Genomic DNA, 23,495 nt, shown 5'->3' on the forward strand with positions numbered 1-23,495 from the left:
TTCTGCAATAAATAAGTATTATGTGTCACTGTTGTATTATTATTATTATTATTATTATTATTATTTGCTCAGTGAAGCATGCTGCTTTCCTTTGAATCTGAAGGTGGACAGCTCATTCTGTTGGCAGCTTCATATGGAGGAGGAATAACAACTCAACTCATGCAGCTGAAGAAAGATTAAATGCTAATAAATACATGATTAACTGCACTTCTTGAGACTTATTCAAAATAAAACTTTGAAATATCTATTAATTAATTTTACTCAGCCACTTGTATTCTACAGCAAAATCCTAAACACAACCAATAGCCTTCAGAGATAATTAAGAGTCCTGGAATGTGAACCTTGGCAAAGAATAAAAGGTTGCTTTTATTATTATTATTGTTAATATGAGAATGAATTATTCACAAGTGGGTTTTTCTTACACATTAAATGACTTCTGGAAGAAAGTGTTTATGCTGTATTTTATTTTGGGTTATCAGCTCTGCAGTTTTTTTGGCCTCTAACATAACAATCCAAAATAAAAACATTGACGTTTGTGCTTTTAATGTGGCAAAATACTAAAAAGTGTAAGGAGTCTGGATACCTCTCTTTTAGCTTCCAGGCACCTTGTGATGAAAGCTTAAATAATCGAAGGCAAATCAGCTCCAAACTTCCAAGCTACACCGGCATACTTGTGAAACATGGAGAATAAGCCCAGAATAATCTGTTTCACGGCCGAGCATGTCGGCTCCATCAATGAAAAATATACCGAAACACCCAGAATCCAACAAGACTCGAGCAGACTGGACATTGACATGTCAAGTGCTAACTGACTGCCTGTCAATACACTCAGTGAGCAGAAAAGTCTCGCACCGTCAGGGGACTGTGAGATACAGGCGAGAGAAAAAAAAAAAAAAAGAAGGAGGTGAAAGTCAATCAAATTAGCTCCTTCCAGCTCACTAAACTCAGGAACTGGAGGTAAGCAAGTCTGGCCTCTTCTGAGAGATCTGACAGTGTCTATGGGGTGCAATCTGAGTGGCGCCCTGTTGAGAAAGGCTAACACTGATAAACCTGCAAGAAACCACAGCAGAGCTCTTCAAATATAATAAAGGAGGGCATTCCAGGATAAGTCAGGATACACAATAGATCGCCTAAAATTGTCGCTGCGACCAAATGGACTTTTATTTCGACGGAAACATTCTAAACAAGTGTGCTGATTTACATGTGTCGTCTGGTGATCAGAACCCTCAGGAGAGAAACGGTCTAGCGAAAAACACGCGGTTAAGATCAGAGCGATAATGACTTACTGAATATTGTCTGCGTCATGGGGCCTGCAGCCGGTTTGATCCCTGTCTCGTTTCATTTCTGTCTCATTAGGCGAAAACCTGCGGAAGTCAGACAGCCTTTTACCACAGATGTGCTTTAAGACGTCAAACGCTCAACACGGTCACGTCACAGCGCATGAGAAATTAAATCATCTCCAAGTGAAACTGGAAGCTGTGTCTTCATTTGGATTAATCTCGTGTCAGGAGTTGTTTGGTGTGATTTGGAAAGGGGGCGGGGGTGAGTGAAATCAATAAACGAAATCAAAAAATGAGAAAACACATGCGAGGGGATAGGAGTTTGGGAGGCCAGAGTGTGTCTGTTTGTGTGAGTGCATAGTAGAACTAGTAGGGGGGCATATTCAACTCATTCCTGTGTCATGTCATATAAATCTATTTAAATATCAGCAGGGACTTTTGTTGTCTTACCACTCCAGAGCTGAATGTGAGTGACAGCAGAGGGGCACAGGAACACCTTGGCTCTTAAGTACGAATTGTTTTGTCGTACAAACAACAGTTCCTCTGAAACTTTTTTTTTTCTTTTTAAATATGTCACAATAGATGTTCAAATAGAGAGATCAACTAGACGAGTTGATCTGCTGTGACTTAAAGATTAGATTTTTATGTCGGGATAACATTTTTAACCAGTGCCCTTTGAGTCTGCTGTCACTGCGAGAGAAAACAAATCAAGTGCCGTGTGTGTAATTTGGGTAATTTATGGGCCATCAGTGCCGTCTTTACTAATAAAAACACAAAGCATTGAATCTCATCTGATCAGACTTTTACATGAGACAGGATGAGCCCATTTGGAGTCACATCAGGCTCTTTTTCTCACACGGTCTACATCTGCCTTCTCTGTTCTTAGTGCGTTGTTTCAAAAACAAACACGGTGTTCTTGTCTCACAAAGTTGAACATGTAATTTGTTGTTTAGCATTCAGGGATTGTTCACTCCATTTTAGAAACTTGACACTCAAGTAAGACTCAAAAATTCCGACTTTGTCTTATATTGTTTTTAACGGACAAGCTCAGGACTTTTGAGGTGAGGTTCTCCCCGTCAGATACAAGCAGTCAATATCTTGCCTGCAGTAGGTAACTTTCTAAGCATCTTCATTTTGCACAGACCAACAAGATCTAACAAGAAAACAAGGTAGTGTAAAAATCAATAAAATGTTATTTTTTAAGTTCCTATTCTTTTTGACTTTTTGTACTACTTTACTTTTTTATCAGGGCAGACCTGACATTCCCAGGGTAAAATAAAAAGATCGTTGACACCAATTGAGGGGGTGGGCCACTTAATCTGATCAATTTTTTTTTCTTCTTACAATTGTGAATGATTGATGAACAATTTTTCAAACCCTAAAGAATATTAACACAGCAAGTAGCACAATGAAATTCAAAGTTTCAGCTGACAAGAAGCTATTGAATATCATGTTTTATATTGGCATTTGAAAGAACACAATGATCCCTAGAACAAATTGAATGCATTTTCTTCAACCCATCAGACTGATATAACAATGCTGTATGTTAGTCCAAAGTCAAGTATCAGTGAGTCACTTTGCCAACAAGGTTGCAGTTTCCTGTATCCTGGGATGCTAACTGGTAAGAGGTCAAACATGTAAGCTAACCACAGTGTATTTTGTTGAACTTTTTCCTTTCAATCCAGCATTAAATATAAATGTTCTTTGAGAGAATGCAAGATGCAAGCTTGTGAACATTGGTTAGAGGTACTGAAAAAACTATATATTGCCTGGTAAGTGCCATCACCAACAGTGCTCTAAAATAAAATAACCTCCTATTTGAGACAAAGTAATTGACTTTACCCCAACAAATCAGTGGAAGGGATGTAAGATTTATTTCTTTTGCTTCACATTGCTTTTTTATACACTTCATTTATATTATATATATATATATATATATATATATATATATATATATATATATATATATATATATATATATATATATATATAATATATGTGGAAAAGCTTTAAAGTAGTGGTAAAATCTGCAACGTTTTTAAATACTTGAAGTGTCGGTTCACTAAATGAGAAGTGGGGGTAGGGAGAATGTAGATGGGGGGGTAAGGGTGTAAGGGTTAATGTCAACCCCACATGGTGGTGGGCTGTATAATACTGACTGGACACAATTGTGCTATGTTCTGTTCTGAGTATGAGTTTCGTACGGGGAGATCATTGTTGGCGAACAGGCTCCACTCTTCATTTACCTTGCAAAACTATAGGTCTCTCTGCCAGTAATTGTTCAATGCAAATCGACAAACAGAAAGTGTTTGCAGAAACTGCTGTGGGGTATTCGACACTGGAGTTGTTTTAAGATGGTAAAAGTCCTCTTTGGTCTCGATTCCTGACATACTACTTGTTAGCTTCAGCCTCTGGGACAATCTAATCTGGATATAAACTCATGGAAAACACAGAATTATCAACATCAAGTAAGTTATTAGCTCTGCGTACCCTTTTAAACAGAACCTCTCATGCAGTTTTGTTGAACTATCCCTTTAATCAGAAGCTTCTTGTGGACTTTCCTTGGATTTTCCTGAAAGAGAACAACAAGACCCGTAAAGTGCCACGAGTTTTTGTTCCATTACCCGGCATTCTCATAAACCCCCCCCCACAAAAAAACAGCAAGCACACACCACCCAGTCACCTCTTTGCAGAGTTGCCCCCAGGGGGGCACAGGCCTGGCCTGTGTGAACATCAAAGGAGTCAAGGTAAAACGGCATGTTTACAGGTGGGAGGAAATTGGAAGTTTCCTTACCCTTGCTTGCTTTGAATAGAAAAGGAAGTCTTTAATATGTCTGTGGAGATTCAAGGTGCTATACTTTCAAAAAAAATGTCGTCCCTGCATATCTTGTCACACGTTCCTCTCTTTTTCACCTGTGCAAAGAAGCACATAAGCTGTGAGTGCATGGGCAGAAAATCAGCAACATTATCCGGTGTGTGTCTCCTGGTTTCTTTGTGTTCTGCGTGCGGATAATTGCACTTTGATGGTACACCTGCTCCTGTTTTGAAGTGCCTTGGCTGAAAAAGAAAAAAACAACAAAAAAAGGAGGTACCTGGAAATGTCTCCACCTAGCAGCACATTACCTACTGAGGTGAATAAACAGAGCAGGCAGGTTGCTGTATGGGAGCCATATTGAGAACCTTGCTGCAAAAGCACCAGCAGGGAAGGATGCTGAGTTTTTGAGGGATTAGTGAAATTCTAACACTTTTTCTCTGTCTCTCTCTCTCTTTCTCGTTCTCTCTCTCTCTCTCATCTTTTTGGTGGGGGGAATCCACAACAATGAGCGCACCTCGGTCGAGCTTGAATATGTCATTTACTCTGCACCTCTCCACTTTGTGTGTCTCTGTGTGCATGAGAGGACCAGTCGAGCCAAGCGTTCTGCATGAAAGGGAGAGCGTTTAGCTTTTGAGGCTATTTGTGCTTCTGACTCTGTGGTGTTTGTGTCCGATGGGAGGCGCCTGCGCCAGCTTCCTTAAAGGAGTGAGGAGGGGTGGTGGTGGTGGTGGTGGGGGGGATAGAGGGGCGGGGGTTTGTTTGTTTCTCCGCCGTGCCAGGAGAAGTGACAGCCATTCCGGCTCTTTCACTCAAACACATTCATCTGTGTGAGAAAGAAAAAGGCGGCCGCTGAACCTCAGATGAAAGGCCATGGGAGCTGCGCTGCACAGGAAGGCAGACTGTACATGGACTTCAGTGCAAGCACAACATGAGCAGCAGCGTCACGGAGACGGACAGACAGATGGAAGCAGAAAGAAAGGAGGACAGAAAGAAACAAAAGGGGACAGTAATTTCAGAAATATAAGTTTTTATTTATTCTCAGAATTATTTTAGAATCACAATAAAATCATATATATATGTACAGTATATATATATATATATATATATATATATATATATATATATATATATATATATATATATATATATATATATATATATATATATATATTCTTTAACTTACTTTTAAGATAAAAGCAATGGGGGGAAAAAGAAGACAGGAAACATGTGACAGTGGTGCAACTTGCACTACTTTGTACAGTGGAAGCACTTTAAAGAAACTGAGTATTTCCACTTCATGCAATGTTTGCATGTTGTTACGCAGAGTCGTTCTGCTGCACTCTGCACTCCTCCTGCCATGACTCATCCGGAATGACAGCGCGCTGGTCGTAAATGTGTGCACACGAACTTATAACTTTTTATTATGTTTTCCTCATTTCTCCATGATATTTTTTTTTTTGTAAGATGTTGTAATTCTTTTATTGCCTTCTCTGTAAATTATATGGGGATTGGTCTTGTTTCTGTATTTACGGACCTGAATTTCCTAATAAAGCTGGACTGAATGAGGACCACACTAAAAGCTCTGAGCTTCTATTGTAGAATAAAAATAGTAATTGAAATAAAAGCTACATACACTTAAACACCTGAGTGACTGAATAACTCACCAAGATTTTTTGTCTATGAAATGTATCTCACTGCGTTGTACTATTTGGCTTTTGCGGGTTATTTTAAGGAAAATCAGGTGACAACGGCTCTGTGTAAATATTCCCCCTCCACACGTATTCACTCGGGCACACTCGAATTCAATTAAAGGATGTGGCGTTTGTTTTAAAAGTTTTCTTTGAAAACATGCACACCTACGATTTTTTTTTCCTGCAATGCCTCTGTTGTTCCTTGCTGGGAGAGACGAGGGAGGGATTTGGGAAGTCTGGCATTGTGAAAATTAATTTGGCTGAGGAGACAAGAATTTCTAAGGGCCGCCCCCACAGGTAAGCAAAAAATAAAAAGAATAAAAATAAATAAATAGACATATAGAGATGGTTTGAGCTTGGACAGATTTTGAGGGGGGGGGAACAAAGCAACATAACAGAAATTAGGTTTAGCGCTTGGAGTTTGAGCGAGAATGCGTTTCCCACAAATGGCTAAATCTCTAAATGTATATTTCGTTCAAATTACCTTCCTAAATACCAGTTTTTTTAGTTTAAAATGCCCAGCGTAGTCCCTGCTTGGTTCTGAAGGTTGCTCCTGGTTTATTTTAACAACCCCGACATCTTGTAAATCCACAGTTAAACTTTTATTTTATTTTCACAAGATAAAAAGTCAAATTTAGACTTCCGCGCCACAAACTGTCACTCAGTCCCTTTTCCTCCGTACCTTTTGAGTGAACACATTAACGTGTCACACGCTTAAAAAGGCAAGAGGCTAATTTTTAATTAACGAAAACAATAAAGGGGAGGGGGCGGGGGGTTGGGGGGGGGGCGAACCCAATAGACCTGTGACTGAACACTTCCCATATTAAAACGAGACATCGTGGCAAGTTTCAACATTTTGAAGCAATAAAATGATCTGATTGACCTGGGCGCATAAAGACGAACGAATTCAGGCATTTTTGGTCTTTTGCCTCTTCCTGCTTCTTAACTTGTATCTTATTTTATTTTATATATATATATATATATATATATATATATATATATATATATATATATATATATATATATATATATATATATATATATTGTATTTTGTATATACAAAATACAAAAGTACCACATTCCACATTCAAGAAATGGATATGTGTTCCGACCCTGCCCCTGTCAAGATGATCAATATGTTCCTGTGATATTAGGCTCTGTGACAGCCCAACGTCTCCTGCTTCCCCTCCGTCACCCACATTAAGCAGGCCCAACACTCATCGCCTCTGACGTATGATAGGTGCGCACGCAGTGGCATATGTGGCAGTGATTAAATAGCTTTTCATCGTTCTTTCCCGCTGGTCTCGCTGAACGCATCTGTCATATTTTTGACATGATTCATAAAAATTGTAAAAAAAAAAATCAGGGTGATCCTATTTTTTTTTTGCTTGCTTGTTTGTTTGTATACAATTGCACGCAGTTTAAAGCCATTTAAGCTTCTGAGTTTAATTAAATGAATGTTTCGCTCATATAATGAGAAGAAAACTGTTGCGAAACTTTTACAACTTTTTTCTTCATTTTTATTTTTGTTTAATTGTATTTATTTAGTTGTGCAATCTTAAAACTAAAAAAAAGAACAAAAAAAAAAGAACTTTCGACGTATTAATTTATTAATTTTTGTTCACTAATTAAGCCCGACCGGAACTCTCAAATGACCTTTCGTGATCTCTAGAATCTAACTTTGGCCCAGTGAGGCAGCGGTTTCTTCCGTATTTACAGTATGGCATCCTTACAGTACAAACAACCGCGTACAAAGAGCAGTGAGAAGTATAAGGAAACAAAAAAAAAAATGGCGCTTCCTTTCTCTGCGGATCAATATCAGCGCAGCAGGAGCCGAACAGGAACCGACATCGACGCACTGTTGTTGAGCTGACCTTTCCCACTCTCCACGGGTCATACCTTCGCTCAGCCGAGGAGGTCAGCGGGCCCGTTACTAAGGGAGGCGATTTCAAGCTGCTGCTAAATAAATATATATATATATATATATATATATATATATATATATATATATATATATCAAATATTTTAAGTCCAATACTTCATACGTGCGCCTCTTGCGGAAAATAGTTTAAGTTGCACATTTTCTACTTTTTAAAAAAAAAATCCAACCAGAAAATCTGAGAAAAAAATAGGGGGCGGGGGGGGGACTCTCCTCCCAATTAAGACTGGAAAATATATATATATATATATATTTTTTTTTTAATATTTTAAATGCACGTGCTACGGCATTTTTAGTGGCTTCTGACAGATTTTTGTTGAGATCAGAGCATCTTCCCTGGAGATACCACCAAGCCGGTTTTATTTACTATACATGCGCTCCGTGAGCCAAGTAATGTGAGCAGCTTGTACAACAAGAGACAGCGTCGCCTGCAGTCAAGCATCTCGGTGAGGCAGAGTGCCACTTGCTGCTGCTGCTGCTGCTTGTGCTGCAGAGAACCGGCCCGCAAGATAACAAGTCCCCCAAGTCTGCGTGCTCAACAAGAATGCAGACCACTTATTCCTACAGAAGCGTGCGAAAAACATCAAACAAAACGGCATTAAACGCGACAAAAGGTTATTTCCATCCTCATCCTATTTATGGTCTTAATTTCGGCCTACTTTGGCCACTTTGTAAAGCGCCATCTGTTCGAATAAAAGAAGAAGAAAAGAACGTGTTGCTTTGCAATTATGCTGAATCACAGCAGCTAAAACACACACACACACACGCACAGCTCAAAGAAAGAAAGAAAAAAGCCCCGAAGCAGAATTAATAACATGAAGTTTAGAAATAAAAAAATGTTAAACCAACAGGTTTAATTCACTTCGAGGACTTAAATCGCGACTACAGCAGATGCAATTCCACGAGAACTCTACAAACATGCAATCCATAAGCAGCAATGGAGAATCTATCTCAGCCAAATGCAGTTCAGGTTGATTTAACTCCAGTCCAACCATCCAGCCCCCATTCAGATGCAACTATGCACAGTACATTTTGATCCTACTTATTAGCGCAGCACAATCAAAGTCAGCTGGTTCGAGGACAATCTGCTACACAGGCCAAAAAAAAACAAAAAAACACAAACGACTGAGCTCAGTCAAGTTCAAGTTCATGGCTGGTCCCCATCAAAGATCCGGTGCTCTCTGATGTGGAGGTTTTAGTTATAAGAAGCTGAGATTTTAAATCAAGCCACTAGCTGAAACTTTACAGACTTGGTCATACAAACTAACCAGCATCCACAAGTGTTTACTGACTGCTCTCAGGTTGGCTTCATTTAAAATGATGGAAAATGATACGTTCTCTCTCTCTTTCTCTCTAAATTGGATTTGAAAGAGCGTGCACCCCAAGAAGCATGCACGTTGCTTATAGAGCCTGTCAGCATCCATCCTGATGCAAACCTGAATATTATAATTGAAACCTCAAGCATTCCTGGAAGGCCCTAATCCATTCTAAAGGTAGATGCCAAACAGCATGCAGCTCAAACACCAAACACCAGCAGCCAGAGACGTTAACAAAAACAAAACAAACAAAAAAAAAACTATGACAAAAGGATTATTAAGCACTTGCAACACCTTTTTATTATATTTGTAAGCAGTAAAATTCTTATCACAATTAAAGGAAGGAAACACCTCTTAAAACTTTGAACAAAAAATTAGCACAGAACGAAACAACTGCCCGTGTTTGTAGCTCGTCATTGTACATATTTATAGGTAAAGAAACATTCTTTTTATAAATACTGTTTCATCTGTAGCAAGTAAATACCATAATTTAATTACAAATGGATAAATATGGCAGCTGATATTTACAACAAAAAGAAAGGAAAGGGTGTGTGGGTAGAGAACAAAAAAAAGACAAACAAAAAAAAAACAAATTGAAAAAACGACACAACGTTTATTTGACCTCACAATCTTTCCAGATAGTGTTTTCTCCTTTTTTTTCCCTTCTTCTTCTTCTTCTTCTTTTTCTTCTTCACAATTCAAACTTGCAAAGCACAAAACATCACAAGTTAAGCCCCAGCAAACTAAAATATACATTCACGATCATGATTATTGTGGTCTGTTGGGAGTTAGAAGGTTAACTTTGGCACTCTCTCCAGTTTATAGATGTTTTAGTATAGTACAATCAGTTTGCCTCAGGATCACAATATTCAACAGTATTGTACAGATTTTAATGGTAATATGTGCACTAAGATTCCAGTTAGAGAAACAGCTACCTGAAGGAACATCTATACACCAAAAGACTTGACAAAACTACCACAACCAAATGGGAACGTGGATTTTTTTTTTTTTTCATTTTCTCCTTTTAAGTTCCTATTTACAGTATGAAACACACCCTCTAAGGTTTATTTATTATACACATTTTCCTCTGTTGGTCATCATCATCGTCCTGCCTGGTGGACAATAACATACAAAATAAATGTTTTTTTTTTTTTGTATTTTTTTTTTTGCGTGTGTGTCTCTAAATAAAAAGTATATCCTGTGGAATGCCCCAGTGCTGTGAAGTGTGTGTGGCTTCGTTTTATTTTGTTTTTGTTTGTTTTGTTTTTTTTTTGTTCTTTTTGTTGTTGTTGTTTTCGAGCTCAGTCCTACACATACCATTCACTGAAATTGGAGGACAGGCCACTGTGGCTGGTGGTGTTGTGCACAGCTGAGGCTGGGGACAGGGTGGTGTTGCTTTGGGTCTCGGTGGTGGGGGACACCAGGCCCGGGGGTGTGGACGATTCGTAGCCGGAGCTTGCAGCTGGCGATGAATCTGACGCAGATGGAGCGGACTCGTGGACCTGGCCGATGAGAGAATAAGAAGAATCAAGCATTTGAAGATAAAACAAGAAGATGCAAAAAAAATAAATAAATATATAAATAAAAAAACAGGCAGATGTTGGCATTTGCAAACAGCTGACAAAAGTCTCAGTTATTGCGATGCAAAATCTGAGACACAACCAGAGATTTGATTATTGACATCATAGTACACACACACACACACACCCACACACACACACACACACACTGTTCCATAAGCCAGATATATTTACCTTCATGTGTTTTCGCAGTGAGCTGGGGTGTGTGTAGGACTTGTCGCACATTTTGCAAAGATATGGCTTGTCCGACGTGTGGACGTGCATGTGTTTCTTTCGGTCGCTGCTGTTCGCGAATCTTCTGTCACATCCCTCAAACTCGCACTGGAAAGGTTTCTCTCCTGCAGAAGAAAAACAACAACCAGATAGGAGTCAGATGTCTTTTTTTCTTTTTCTTTTAATGAAATCGCCTCAGGTGTTGCATTGATGTAGGTAAAACAACAAGGTTTGTGCGTAAAAATTCAACCCCCCCCCCCCCCCCCTCTCTCTCTCTCTCTCTCTCTCTTCCTAGCAGTGGTTTCTAAAGTTTAGGCAGCTGTTTTTAAAACGAGTGTGGATAAAGGAGGAGGAGGAGGGGGTGAGTTGGAAGACTTATTTAGCCTAAATAATGCGCATAGTGATTTAGGAAAGGGGGGGTTGGGGGTGGGAAGGCCGTTGTCGATGGGGCCTTCACACTGGAGGCATACCATTTGGTGCGAAGACAATAAAAATCTAATTAGCAAGTGATCAATTTCATGTACCCCCACTTCCCCCCAGAAAATGCGTTCATATGCGGTAACTAAAAAAAAAAAAAAAAAGTGTCTGATAATGGCCCAGTCTAGCACCTCAGCTCATATCCGAAGGGGCGCAAACAAAAGGCTTTCCCCCTGCTGCTGCTGCGATCCGCAACAACTAGATGCACGAGTCGAGATCGAAATATTTAATTAATAAAGCCCAGATAAAACGCTACGGGGAGAGGAGCGCAGCGGAGGAGATAAGCGCTATTAAAGCTGATGCGATTTACTACACTAGCCGGGGCTGCTCAGCTGCGCACGCAAAGCGCTCCCACCGTTCTCACTGACCCATTTCTACTGGACGTTAAATAAAAAGTAAACAGCGCCAGTTCGGAATCATTCGGTGCGACTGGAAGGAGGAAAGGAGGGGAGGGTGGAGGGGACCTGTTTTAACATCCGATAGAATAGTTATAAAGGAGTCCAATCAGAGCACGTTCAATGGTTAAAAATGAATGATAGCCGCTTCGGTTCTAAATCTTACTTTGTTACTACGACTTTAGTAGCCTAGGATAGTCGCTCTTAATCAGATTCTGTCGTGAGTTTCTGACGGCAAGACGCGGTTAGATGACATGAAAAATAGCAGCACACGCAGGCCAATAGCAATTACACAAATCCTAATTGTTTAAATCAATTTACAGGTAATTCCCGGAGGTACTATTTTTAAATCTAAGATCCCCCCGCCTCCCCCCCCCCCCCCCCACACACCCCCACGCCGTGGTTAAAATTAGGGGCCTACCTGTGTGCGTTCTCTTGTGGATCTTCAAGTTTTCCGAGCGGGCGAAGACCTTGCCGCAGCCGGGGAAGGGGCACGGGAAGGGCTTCTCCCCCGTGTGAACGCGAATGTGGTTCACCAGTTTGTATTTCGCCTTGAACGGCTTGCTCTCCCGGGAGCAGTCCTCCCAAAAGCAGATGTGGTTGGTCTGCTCCGGCCCGCCGACGTGCTCCACGGAGACGTGCGTGACCAGCTCGTGCATGGTGCTGAAAGTTTTGTTGCAGCACTTCTTGGGGTTGCTCAGCTGCTCCGGGTCGATCCACTTGCAGATGAGCTCCTGCTTGATGCACTGCTGCCTCATGTAGCGGAAAAAGGCACCCGGGTGATGGTGGTGGTGGGCTGCCATGTTCATGCCCATGTTCATATTCATGGAGCCGTACTGGTTGTGCAGCTGCGCGGCCGAGTACGGGTCGGTCCTCGGGCTGGAGACCTGGTGGTACTGCTCGGAGCGCCCGAAAACTTCACCCGGCAGTCCGAGCCTCATCTGGCCGTTCAGGACGTTCGGGGAGCCGTGGGAGCCGTGCTGGTCGTGGATCCCGGGGAAGAGAATGTGGCTCTGAGTGTCTGTGTGGGAGTGATGAAGGGACCCCGCCGTGGGGCCAAAAATAGCGTGCTGGCCGCTCGCCGGAGAGGATTCTCCGAAGCCGCGGCTGCGAAAGAGAAAGTCCCTGGTGGAGTTGAAAGGGGAGCTCGCGTACGACGTGACATGGGCGGCGTGGGCCCCCAGAGCCGCAGCGGGGTAGCCCGGCGCCTGGCTGGTGAAGGCAGAGCTCTGTCCCGGGGAGAGATCGTGGTTCAGCTTGAACGCACCCATGTGCGCGGAGTCTACAAAGCTGTTCTGCGCCAAACTCAAGTCTCTGTCCTGCATCTCGCTCGCAGAGTGATGCCTGGCGAACGTACCCACTCCCAGTCCGGGGAACTGGTGGCCAGCATCAAGTAACATGTTTTATTATTGTTATTATTTATTTTACGAAACCAGCGTAGATGTCTTCCTTTTTTTAATTATTACAGTAAAAAGAAAGATGAAAAAAAAAAAAGATCAAATGTTGACACGCAACGATGCAACTTCCAGCTTTGGAAACACCATATCAGGCGTGAATCAAAAGCGCTTCTCCGCGCATAACTAAAAGATTTCAATTTAACTATCAAGGGGGGGGGGGAATCTAATTTACATGGGATCGAAAAATCCAAACGAAAGTGAAGGATTCCCTTGTGTCCTCTCCTCCTGGCTGTGCTTTAGTGAAACTAAGAAGAAGAAGAAAAATACTGTTCGATCAAAACAATTATCTAATTAGACGCCTTCTGCGCACGCCGAGCGAGAGTGTTTGGAGCATCTCAAGAATTAAAAAAAAAGAAAAGAAAAGGAAAAAAAACATTCACCGCGGTCCAGTTTGGGCACGGATTTATGTCTCTGGCTCGGAACGAGCGCTTTATCGGCGGAGGGTCCCTGTTTCTCCGTGGACTGGCTCTACCTCCTCTTCCGCCCCCTTTAACTGGAGCCCGTTCTCTCCTTCCGCGCAGTCTCATTGGCCACCGCGCCTCATCAATCCCAGGTGCCCCTCCAATGGCAGGTAGAGCTCTGGCGACTTAATAGCGCAACGCCATTTTTCCAAGCAAACGATTACCGCCTACTTTTTAGGGTCGAAGATTTTCTCTTCCCCCCCAAACCCCATGTTTCTTTTGAGCAGGCTTAGGGGATCACGACAAGGGAGAAGAGAGCGCGTTTTTTTGTTTTTTGGGTTTTTTTTTGTTGTCTTGTTATTGTTGATATTTTTAGGGTGTTACGCTGGTCATGGCAGTGAATGATAAACAATTTGTTAGATAGGAAAATAGTGATGTACTTGTTTAATCCTGCCAAAATCTGGCGCAGCAGCTCTGCGTATTTCTAAATGTATTCCAAGTTTAGCAAGGTACATGTCACACAACGTCGATAGATAGATAGATAGATAGATAGATAGATAGATAGATAGATAGATAGATAGATAGATAGATAGATAGATAGATAGATAGATAGATAGATAGATAGATAGATAGATAGATAGATAGATAGATAGATAGATAGATAGATAGATAGATAGATAGATAGATAGATAGATAGATAGATAGATAGATAGATAGATAGATAGATAGATAGATAGATAGATCGTTTTGATTGGAATTTCAATCCAATACAAACCAGCACATAATAAAGTTATAGGTAATACTCCTTTAAATCTTAAAAGCATCAGCTATCTGATGAGACCAAAGTTGAACTTTGTGGTCTAAAAGAAACAAGACACAAAACCTTTCTAACACAATTCTCCATAGCAACATATAGTGACATAAACATTTGCAGACAGATTCACAACCCCTTCAGCCCCATTCAAAGGACCTATGTGCATCTATATTAAGATGACACCAAATTGGAACTTTGACCCCTATACGCACAACCGCCACCATCACGGGGAAACATGATGGTGGCGGCATCATAATGCTGAGGGGATGCCACTGCAGATAGACTCAGTTGACAAAGCATAATTGTGTGGCTCCATGTGGATTCCGGTGGCTTCCCAAACGACCACAACTGGATTATGTCGTGGTTCTCCAGTTTTCACCCTACAAACCACCGGTGCTTGTTGCTGGCGCTTTAATGTTAATGGTTCTGCGTAGGGCTGCTTCTGCCGCCTCCCTCTGCGGTTCCCGGCAGCCACCACACCAAATGAAGTCGCATGTTCGTGGTGGTGAACAGCAAACGGATCAAAGTGAGTCCTCGGTGGTCTGTAAATCTGAGGCTGTTTTTGGATGAAACGTGTCGTATTGACATTGCTTTAGTTTCATCCTAAAATCTGGCTGAAAAATAGGTTCAGACAATTGTTTTCTTCTTCTCCTTCTTCTTCTTAAGCCCGCGTTTTCCTGGCAACTTTCCACTCAGTCTGAGCCGAAACGGTTAACACACAAGCCATACATCACAGCTGCTCATTCGCTCCCCAAAGCCAAAAAGGAAGTTTACTTACATTTTCACCACATAAAAATCCACGCAGGCTCCCTTGTCCATTTCACCACAGAGGAGCTCTCTGTCAGTCTCGACTCTACGGACTCTGGGCGACAAATAACGGTGAAAGCCTAGGGAAAGTTTTTTTTTTTTTTTTTTTACTTTTTTTTTTCTTCTTCTTTAAAATTGTGTCTCCTGGCTCGAAGTTAACGGGGGGAGGCTGGGCCACTGTGTGTGCGCCATTCTCCCAAGACTATTTCAACCCGCACCACAGGAAACGCAGGAGCTGATCCAAGTTCAAAGTCACGTCTGCCGACCCCTATAAGAAGTTCTTTATTTTTGTGGGAAAACCAGGGAGCATTCCCCAGATAGAGAGAAAGGCATAAAGAAAATTAAAAAAAAAAAAAAAAGAAGAAGAAAAAGGAAAAAAATCAATAGGGGAAGGCTGCAGCTCTCTTCTAGCTGGAGGAAAAGAAAGAAGAAGAAAAAAAAAGAGGGTCTGGCCCATTGCAAAATCCCCCCAAAGAGCAGTATTTCAACAGGTTATTAGAGGCACTATATTACACATTGAGAGCCGTTCTGCAGATGTAGTGCCTTAAATCACTGGAAATGTGAGTCAAAATGGGAAGTGAGAGCTCACAGAAAGCAGTGACAGCCTCAGCACTGCGTGCGCGGAAACGCCATCAATAAAACCTGCAATCTTGATCACATAAGGGGCGCTCCGGCTGCGTTATTATACGGAACGTTCCTCCTCTCTGTTGGCCCGACAGTATCAATATGTTGACACGTTGGAAGGTTACTTGTGTGGCTTCGGCGACCTTGCGTTTCATGGATGTTTGACCTCTGACCCGTTAAGACCACATATGCCGCCCCTTGACTCCTTTTGGTAAAATAACCCAGTTTATGACAAAGCGTCTTTGTTTTAGAGGGAAAGAGAGGGTCTCTGGTGACCCCTCCCCCCCTCCTCACCCCCAATCTTTATTCTTCTTACTGAGTCTGAGACATCGTCAGCTTTCAGGTGATAAAGGAACTATAAGTCAACAGTTATTAACTCAAAAAGCAAACATTTGTGCCTTAATTTCTGCTCGAAAAAAAAGAACAAAACAGGAAATTCTACCCCAGCTTGCAGTCATGCGTAAACCAAAACTTGTGTGCGTAAATCGCCCAGCAATTCCAGTGACAAATTGTATAACCAAAATCAGATTTTTTATTTTTATTTTTTAAGTGTGTTTATGGATCACGTCTACATTTATTGGGGCTTGGGAAGTAAAGCTTGCAGAAAAATCATAAACAATGCTCCAGCTGCTCCTGTGTGTTTTATGGGCTCCCATGAAGCAAAGCGCTCTTTTGGAGCTGATAGAACGTATTTATTTATTTTTTACTACATAACAGCTCGTACAAAAAGGCTATAATTTATTTTACTTCATTTTATTTTATTTTTTTTGGAACTTTCAAATTCTAGGGAAAAATACCAAATTAAAATAGAGTCACTCTTGAATTGAAATGAAGTTAAATGACCGTTATAACACTTTATTTATTTATTTATAAAGATACACACAAATATATATTTATTATAGGAACTAATTACAAAGTGCATCAATCATTTTCAGCCTGTGGTGCCCTTGTATAAGTTTGAATTGAGTCAAACATTTGTTATAGAAAATTATGAATTTGACGTCATCTACTGACTGAGTGGGGAAAAAAAAACCCACTTTTGGGGCATTTTGCAGTTTCATTGCTGCCCACACATTGTCAGTTGCAACACAGGGATCAACAGTTTTTACGGTGTGTTACTGTAATTCAGAAAGAAGGAGAAATAACACATCTGTGATAGGTGGATATTATCATCTAAAACAGGGACGTGTAGCGTCACAGTACAAGTTGGAGTTGAAGAAGTAAATAAATACATTTCATAAAAACTTTTACAAAAGGTGCACAGGGTTAAATGTGACGAGATTCTTTTTTTTTTTTTTTCCTCAGAGGAAATTGAAATTGATGATGGGGTGAAGATATAATAAAAGAGTCATTAAATAAGTATGTACAATTTTATAGTAGCGTAGCTGTGGTTTTATTTACTTCTGCGTGGTTAAAGGCAGATTTAGTAACCCCAGATTCACACTTGATTACATTTGAAGAGCAGAAACTGGGATATTGGGGATATTAATAACATCCGGTTAAGAATAACAAAACCTGGTGTGTGAAAAAATTATCTTTTTTTAAATAATTACAATTTTATTTTCTACTGAATTATATGTAACTTTGTCATTTGTTTTTTGTTGTCCCTGTGCATTTATTTATTTATTTAGTTATCACTGTCATTTTATACTTTAGATTGGCGTGTAATGTTAAATCTTTTTTTTTTTTTTTTTTTTTTTTTGTATTTTCCCACTCGTGCGCTATGGTCATGTTCTGTGTTTTTTTCTTTGTTTGTTTGTTTGTTTTGGGGGTCTTTTGGGGGGAAGATCTTGTTTACCAAAATTCCTGGATATTAAATAGATTTTTCTTTAAAAAAAAAATAAAAAAGGACCCCTGGTGTGTGTGCGTATTTTCCCCACTCTCTTCTACAGTCTAGTTGTCATTTTACCATCTTATACAAAAACAAGCATCTGGTTTATTTATTTATTTATTTATTTATTTATTTATTTATTTATTTATTTATTTTTTGGCAGAATTATAGAGAGGCATTTGGAAACACCACCTCTCGGGGTGAACTGGAATGCACTTGTCGCGTAAACTGATATTTCGGTCATCCACACACGCACCGGCATCAGTAAACACACACACACGCGCGCGCGCGCACACATAGAGAAAGACAGAGAGAGAGAGAGAGAGAGAGAGAGAGAGAGAGAGAGAGAGAGAGAGAGGGGGAGAGAGGGAGAGAGCGGGAGGGAGGGAGGGAGACGCACAAACCAGATCCGCTCGGTAACTTTGTGAGTACAACTTTTTGGAGTCAACAGCGATAAAGAGAGTGAGGGGGCGGAACCCTGCTGAGCCCCTGCGCTGAACGACAGCCAATCGCTTCGTTCTCCTAACTGCCAGTCACCGAAATCCGTCCAATACCCGCAGTGCCATTTCTAAACTGTATTCCCCACTGTGTCCTCCAACTGTTGTATGTTCTGCCAATCGCTTGAGGACAGAGTGGGGAAAGGAGCAAGCAGAGTTAGAAGCCGGACAAAAGAACTTATAGAACCCTTATGTACATGTTTTCCTCATGTTTTAGAGCGCAAAAGCAGCTGCGGTGAGCGCGGATGGACTTGTGTGTGTAAGTTATGGAACCCCCTTTAAGCAAGAGGAACCCGGCGATAAGATTAGCGGATTTGGCAGCAACTCAGCCCCTTCCTCATCAGAATATGACAGGCTTCCCGGGGCTAGGGGGGCATCACCCTCTCTCCCACCATGCCCACCTCCACCCTGGGGAGCTGGGCAACGACCCCGGAGTGGCACTCACTCCATTTGGACCCGAGCACATGGCACAGACAAATGCTCTCAAACTTAGCCCGTCTCAGCACATTCAGAGCCATCCCGAAGCCCAGACCGCGGCATCTTTTACTCCCGCTCAGACCACAGTGGGTTTCCCCGTGGCTCACCCCCACTCAGGCTACTCAAGCAGCAGGGACTTCATCCTCAGGAGAGAACTCTCAGCCTCTGCTATGCATGCACTTGGCGACCAGCATAGTTCCGCCTCCTCCCCTCATCACCATGGCATGTTCATCTCGCCAACAGGTGCTTACGGGCACGCGGAAAGTGGGGCCCATTCACTTTTCACTGGACTCCACGAGCAGGCGTCCCCGGGCGCCCACCACCACCATGCCCTCAACGGGCAGATGCGCCTGGGTCTACCGGGGGACATCTACGGCAGGCCGGAGCACTTCGGGCACAGGCCGGAGCACTACGGCGCGTCCTCCCTGCACAGCTACAACTCCATGAACCTCAACGTCAACATCGCCGCCGCCGCAGCCGCTCCTCACGGAGCCGCGGGGGCGTTTCTGAGATACATGCGGCAGCCCATCAAGCAGGAGCTCATCTGCAAGTGGATCGACCAGGAGCAGAGCCAGAAGAAGCCCTGCTCGAAGACCTACAGCACCATGCACGAGCTGGTCAACCACGTCACGGTGGAGCACGTCGGCGGACCCGAGCAGAGCACGCACGTCTGCTTCTGGGAGGAATGTCCGCGGGAGGGGAAGGCTTTCAAGGCGAAGTACAAACTGATCAACCACATCCGAGTTCACACCGGGGAGAAGCCGTTTCCTTGTCCGTTCCCAGGATGCGGGAAGGTGTTCGCCAGGTCGGAGAACCTCAAGATCCACAAGAGAACGCACACAGGTCTGTAAAGCATGCTTTTCTGCGTCCAAAACTTGGAAGAAAAAAAAAAGATCGCTGAGCATTTGCAGCGTTTGTTCACCTCGTGCGTAATTGCGCACAGATGGAAGTAAAACATTTAACGCAAGAAGAAAAAAAAAGTAATTGAGAAGTAAACATTAATTACGCCTCTTCTTTAATATTAACTTTTTTTCCCCGGCTCACTGGTCCAGGCACCAGGAGGAGGCGTGAAAGGAAAGGATTAGAGCATATGATTTGTAAAACGTGCTTACGTACATACTACTGCACGCGTAAATGTAATTGTCCTCGGGCGTAGGACGCTTTACGCCATAGCAGTTCAGATAGACTAGGATCCAAATAGAGTTCATGCAACTGAATGCAAAGCAGTTCATAGTTGACCTGATAAGATGCTTTGGATAAGAATTGGACAGTTTCTCTTTTAAACATGCCTTATATGGCGTTTGTTATGAATAGTTTCTCTGTACAGAGATCATATATATATATATATATATATATATATATATATATATATATATATATATATATATATATATATATATATATATATATATATATATATATATATATATATATATATATATATATATATATATATATATATGCACAGCACTGTTGCCTTGCAGCAAGAAGGTCCTGGGTTCGATTCCGGCCCAGGGTCTTTCTGCATGAAGTTTGCATGTTCTCCCTGTGCATACGTGGGTTGTCTCCGGGTACTCCGGATTCCTCCCACAGTCTACAAATATGACTGTCAGGTTAATTGGTGTTTCTAAATTGGCGACCTGTGCCTCTTGCCCGGAACGTTAGCTGGTGAAAGGCACCAACACCTCCTGACCCCACTAGGGACAAGGGTGTAAGAAAATGTATGGTGTATACATATATATATATATATATATATATATGTGATCAGGACACCCTTTTTAAAGACAGCAGGGTAGATATTATGGTAAACATCGCGAGAATAGTGTGTTCTACCTGTGAACAATATGTGTTTGGGTCTGCAGTCAAATAAAAATGATTGCGTAACGAAAAGGACTCTGCAAAAGCTGTTTTTTTGTCGTTTTTACATTTTTTAAGATTCCTTTTCTAAGTGACATTTCTGTGCTTATCCTCTGAGGTTTTGTTGCTGTTCTTATTATTTACTGCTGCTGTTGTTTGTGTTGGAGATAACTGTCTATTCCTGTACTGTCCAAGTACAGGAATACTTGGACGGTATTTTTTATTTTTTTTTTAGTTACAGTATTTTTTTTTCAGATTAACCTTCCACTAAGTGACTCCCAATTGCTTTAATATGAGTTTAATATCACTGCTGTTTTTCTCTCTCTCTTTTTGAAATTATCTTTTTACTAAATAACTTCTTTGTACCAATTTTGTCTTAATTGTATCCAGATGGATTTTTCTTTTTTCCTCGAGTTAACTTTTTAGAATTATTTTTTAGATTAACTTTCAACTAGTGATGTTTATATGTGAATTTATAATATATCAAAATACCCTTTCTAAGGGGCATTTTCTGTCATTATCTTTAGAGGTTTTATAATCTTTCGTGATATTTCTTTAAGCTTTTGCGGAAGATGATATCACTATTTCACTGTATCAATAGTGTTACAATTTTAAATATCTTTTATTGACATGAGCCAACGCTTTCCGGACATAATCAGGTAAAACGTCATGCCGATAAAAGGAGTATAAAATATAAGTCCAGCTTTAAATAGTTTTAAATTGCACACATAAGAACTTGTGCCTCGGGAATAAAGGAAGAAAATGCTGTGCGACATTACACAAGCGTCTCCTGGTGGTCTCCCGAGTGCCTCCCCCCCACCCTTCTTCCAGCCACATGCAAACATGGAAAACCAGAAGGCCTGGAGGCAATGTTACACGTGTTCAACAGAGGAATGAAGCTAATATGTTGGGATAAGTGGGTGTGAAGCAGCGGATAGGTATTCAGTGGCGGAAAGACCAGCTTATCTTTAAGATTTAACGCTGACAAGTTGTGTTGGAGTAGCTCCAGCGTTCGTTTTCTGGGTTTGTTCTGGCAGCTTTCAGACCCACATGATGACTGTGTGCGTTTCTCGTTTGTCCAAAGGAGAGAAACCCTTCAAGTGCGAGTTTGACGGCTGCGATAGAAAGTTCGCCAACAGCAGCGACCGCAAGAAGCACTCTCACGTCCACACGAGTGACAAGCCCTACTACTGCAAGGTGCGGGGCTGCGACAAGTCCTACACGCACCCGAGCTCCCTGCGGAAGCACATGAAGGTGCACTGCAAGTCCCCGCCGCCGCCCCCCTCCTCCACCAACGTCGCCTACATCTCCTCCACGAACACCCTGGTGGCCGACCACAATCTCTCGCCGGGCTCCGAGGCGCACCGGAACCGCTCGGCGAACCTCTCGCCGCAGGTCACCAACCTGAACGAGTGGTACGTGTGCCAGGGGAGCGGGGGTCCCAACCACCTGCACACGCCGTCCAGCGACGTGCCGACGTCGGATTCGGAGGACGAGGACACTTTCAGGGGCTCAGACCCAAGGACGATGCTCTGATTGCCTGTTTACAAGCCGGACCAGACTATAATCAACTCGGCATTGAGTTGACCCCTTTATAAGTACTGGCCACCGACAAATGCAGCTCAACGTTGAAACAGTACAGACTGTAGATGCAATGCAGGTTGCCAGAAAGAGAGAGAGGATGACCCCCCCTGACTATATATATATATATATATATATATATATATATATATATATATATATATATATATATATATATATATATATATATATATATGGTAAGCAATTTAGACCATTAATCAGACTTTATATTTAAAGATCACTACTTCAAATTAATCTCAATTTGACTGATTTGACTTTATATTAAATAATTTACACACAGGTTTTTATGAAGTTTTATATTTTGGACTTAAAATAGAATTTTTCAATTGAAAATTTGCCACATTATGTCACACCAAGGGGAGGGGGGGGGGGGGGTACTGTCTGCTGCCTCATGAGTGACAACAAACAGATATTGACGTGAATACACAGGGGAAAGAAAAAAAAAAGAAGAAAAAACAACAGCTTGGTTTTGGCAAAAAGTGATCAACCGAGTGTCTGAGCAGTTCTTGTTTTTCAGATTTTTTTTTTTTTTTAAAATGCTTTGGATGGAATTTTTTTGTAATATTTAAGAACTATTTAAGACTGTATTTTATGCAAAAAAAAGCAAAACAACAGATAAAAACCCACACACATACACACAGGCGTAACACTCGTTTGTATAGAGTCCAGTTTAAAAAAAAAAAAGTCCCCCGAGACCCTAAAAATGTCGACTCTGTATGGATTTGTACATATGTAACTGTACCGATGCTTGTGAATGTTGTGTAGTTTTATTGACGGAGGGGTTCGTTTTGTACATTGTAATTTATTTGCTGGTGTCCGTGTTGTTAACTGGAATTACAGAAACACCAAAGAATAATATTATTAATAATAATAGTAATAATAATAATAATAATGATAATATCAGTTTTGGTGATGTAAAGAGCCCTACTGATGTTCGAATCTTCTTTTTTTTTTTTTTTTTCCGCAAATTTATGTTGAACTTTTTTAAGATCTGTGCTCTGTAAAAGATGAAATCATCTACCTGGATAGGCCGTGAAATGTGAAAAAAAAAAGTCCCTCCTCTCGCATGCCTTTTTGTAGTGATGTGTCTTTCATATTGAGGTGCATGATGCCGGTGGACAGAACAAAAAAAAAACAAAAGAGAGAGGAAGATATGAATCAGTTATGACTGTGCAGACCCTTGATGTTTCAGATTTAATTTACAACACAAAACTCTTGGTATATTTAATAAAGACAGTCAGGACAAACACAGTAAGCAAGTGTGGAATGATTGCAACCAAAGCCAAAATACCTAGAGTGGCTATTTTCAGGTTTATTAAGAGGTTTAAGGAGGTTGTCCCGTCTTCTTTAATAGCCTTTTTAACTTTAATTAAGAGCCTACAAGCCATCAGTCTCAACAGCAATGGGGAAAGATGGAGTAGC

At 41.4% G+C, this 23,495-nt stretch overlaps 2 protein-coding genes across 2 annotated transcripts; one reads left to right on the forward strand and one right to left on the reverse strand.

The window, feature by feature from the left end:
• Positions 1 to 9,315: 9,315 nt before the first annotated feature.
• Positions 9,316 to 14,092, reverse strand: zic2 (Zic family member 2). Its single transcript, XM_005798017.2, has 3 exons — positions 12,128 to 14,092; positions 10,796 to 10,959; positions 9,316 to 10,543 (listed from the first exon to the last, which is right to left on the reverse strand). Exons 1-3 carry the CDS (start codon positions 13,104 to 13,106, stop codon positions 10,349 to 10,351), a joined length of 1,338 nt encoding a protein of 445 aa, XP_005798074.1. The 5' UTR covers positions 13,107 to 14,092; the 3' UTR covers positions 9,316 to 10,348.
• A 3,910-nt stretch (positions 14,093 to 18,002) lies between these two features.
• zic5 (Zic family member 5) lies at positions 18,003 to 22,171 on the forward strand. Its single transcript, XM_005798018.2, has 2 exons — positions 18,003 to 19,457; positions 21,556 to 22,171. Exons 1-2 carry the CDS (start codon positions 18,404 to 18,406, stop codon positions 22,005 to 22,007), a joined length of 1,506 nt encoding a protein of 501 aa, XP_005798075.1. The 5' UTR covers positions 18,003 to 18,403; the 3' UTR covers positions 22,008 to 22,171.
• The last annotated feature ends 1,324 nt before the right edge of the window (positions 22,172 to 23,495 follow it).

The sequence above is a fragment of the Xiphophorus maculatus genome, chromosome 7 (genome assembly GCF_002775205.1).
Source record: "Xiphophorus maculatus strain JP 163 A chromosome 7, X_maculatus-5.0-male, whole genome shotgun sequence".
Classification (NCBI taxonomy): domain Eukaryota; kingdom Metazoa; phylum Chordata; class Actinopteri; order Cyprinodontiformes; family Poeciliidae; genus Xiphophorus; species Xiphophorus maculatus.

Bases quoted from the DNA above. Each gene is read 5' to 3' on its own strand.
- zic5 (XM_005798018.2), top strand. From the start codon at position 18,404: ATGGAACCCCCTTTAAGCAAGAGGAACCCGGCGATAAGATTAGCGGAT. The intron at 19,458-21,555 runs GTCTGTAAAGCA...GTTTGTCCAAAG, and splicing joins CCACAAGAGAACGCACACAG to GAGAGAAACCCTTCAAGTGC.
- zic2 (XM_005798017.2), bottom strand. From the start codon at position 13,106: ATGTTACTTGATGCTGGCCACCAGTTCCCCGGACTGGGAGTGGGTACG. The intron at 10,960-12,127 runs GTAGGCCCCTAA...TTTCTTCTGCAG, and splicing joins CCACAAGAGAACGCACACAG to GAGAGAAACCTTTCCAGTGC. The intron at 10,544-10,795 runs GTAAATATATCT...CTCATCGGCCAG, and splicing joins CACTGCGAAAACACATGAAG to GTCCACGAGTCCGCTCCATC.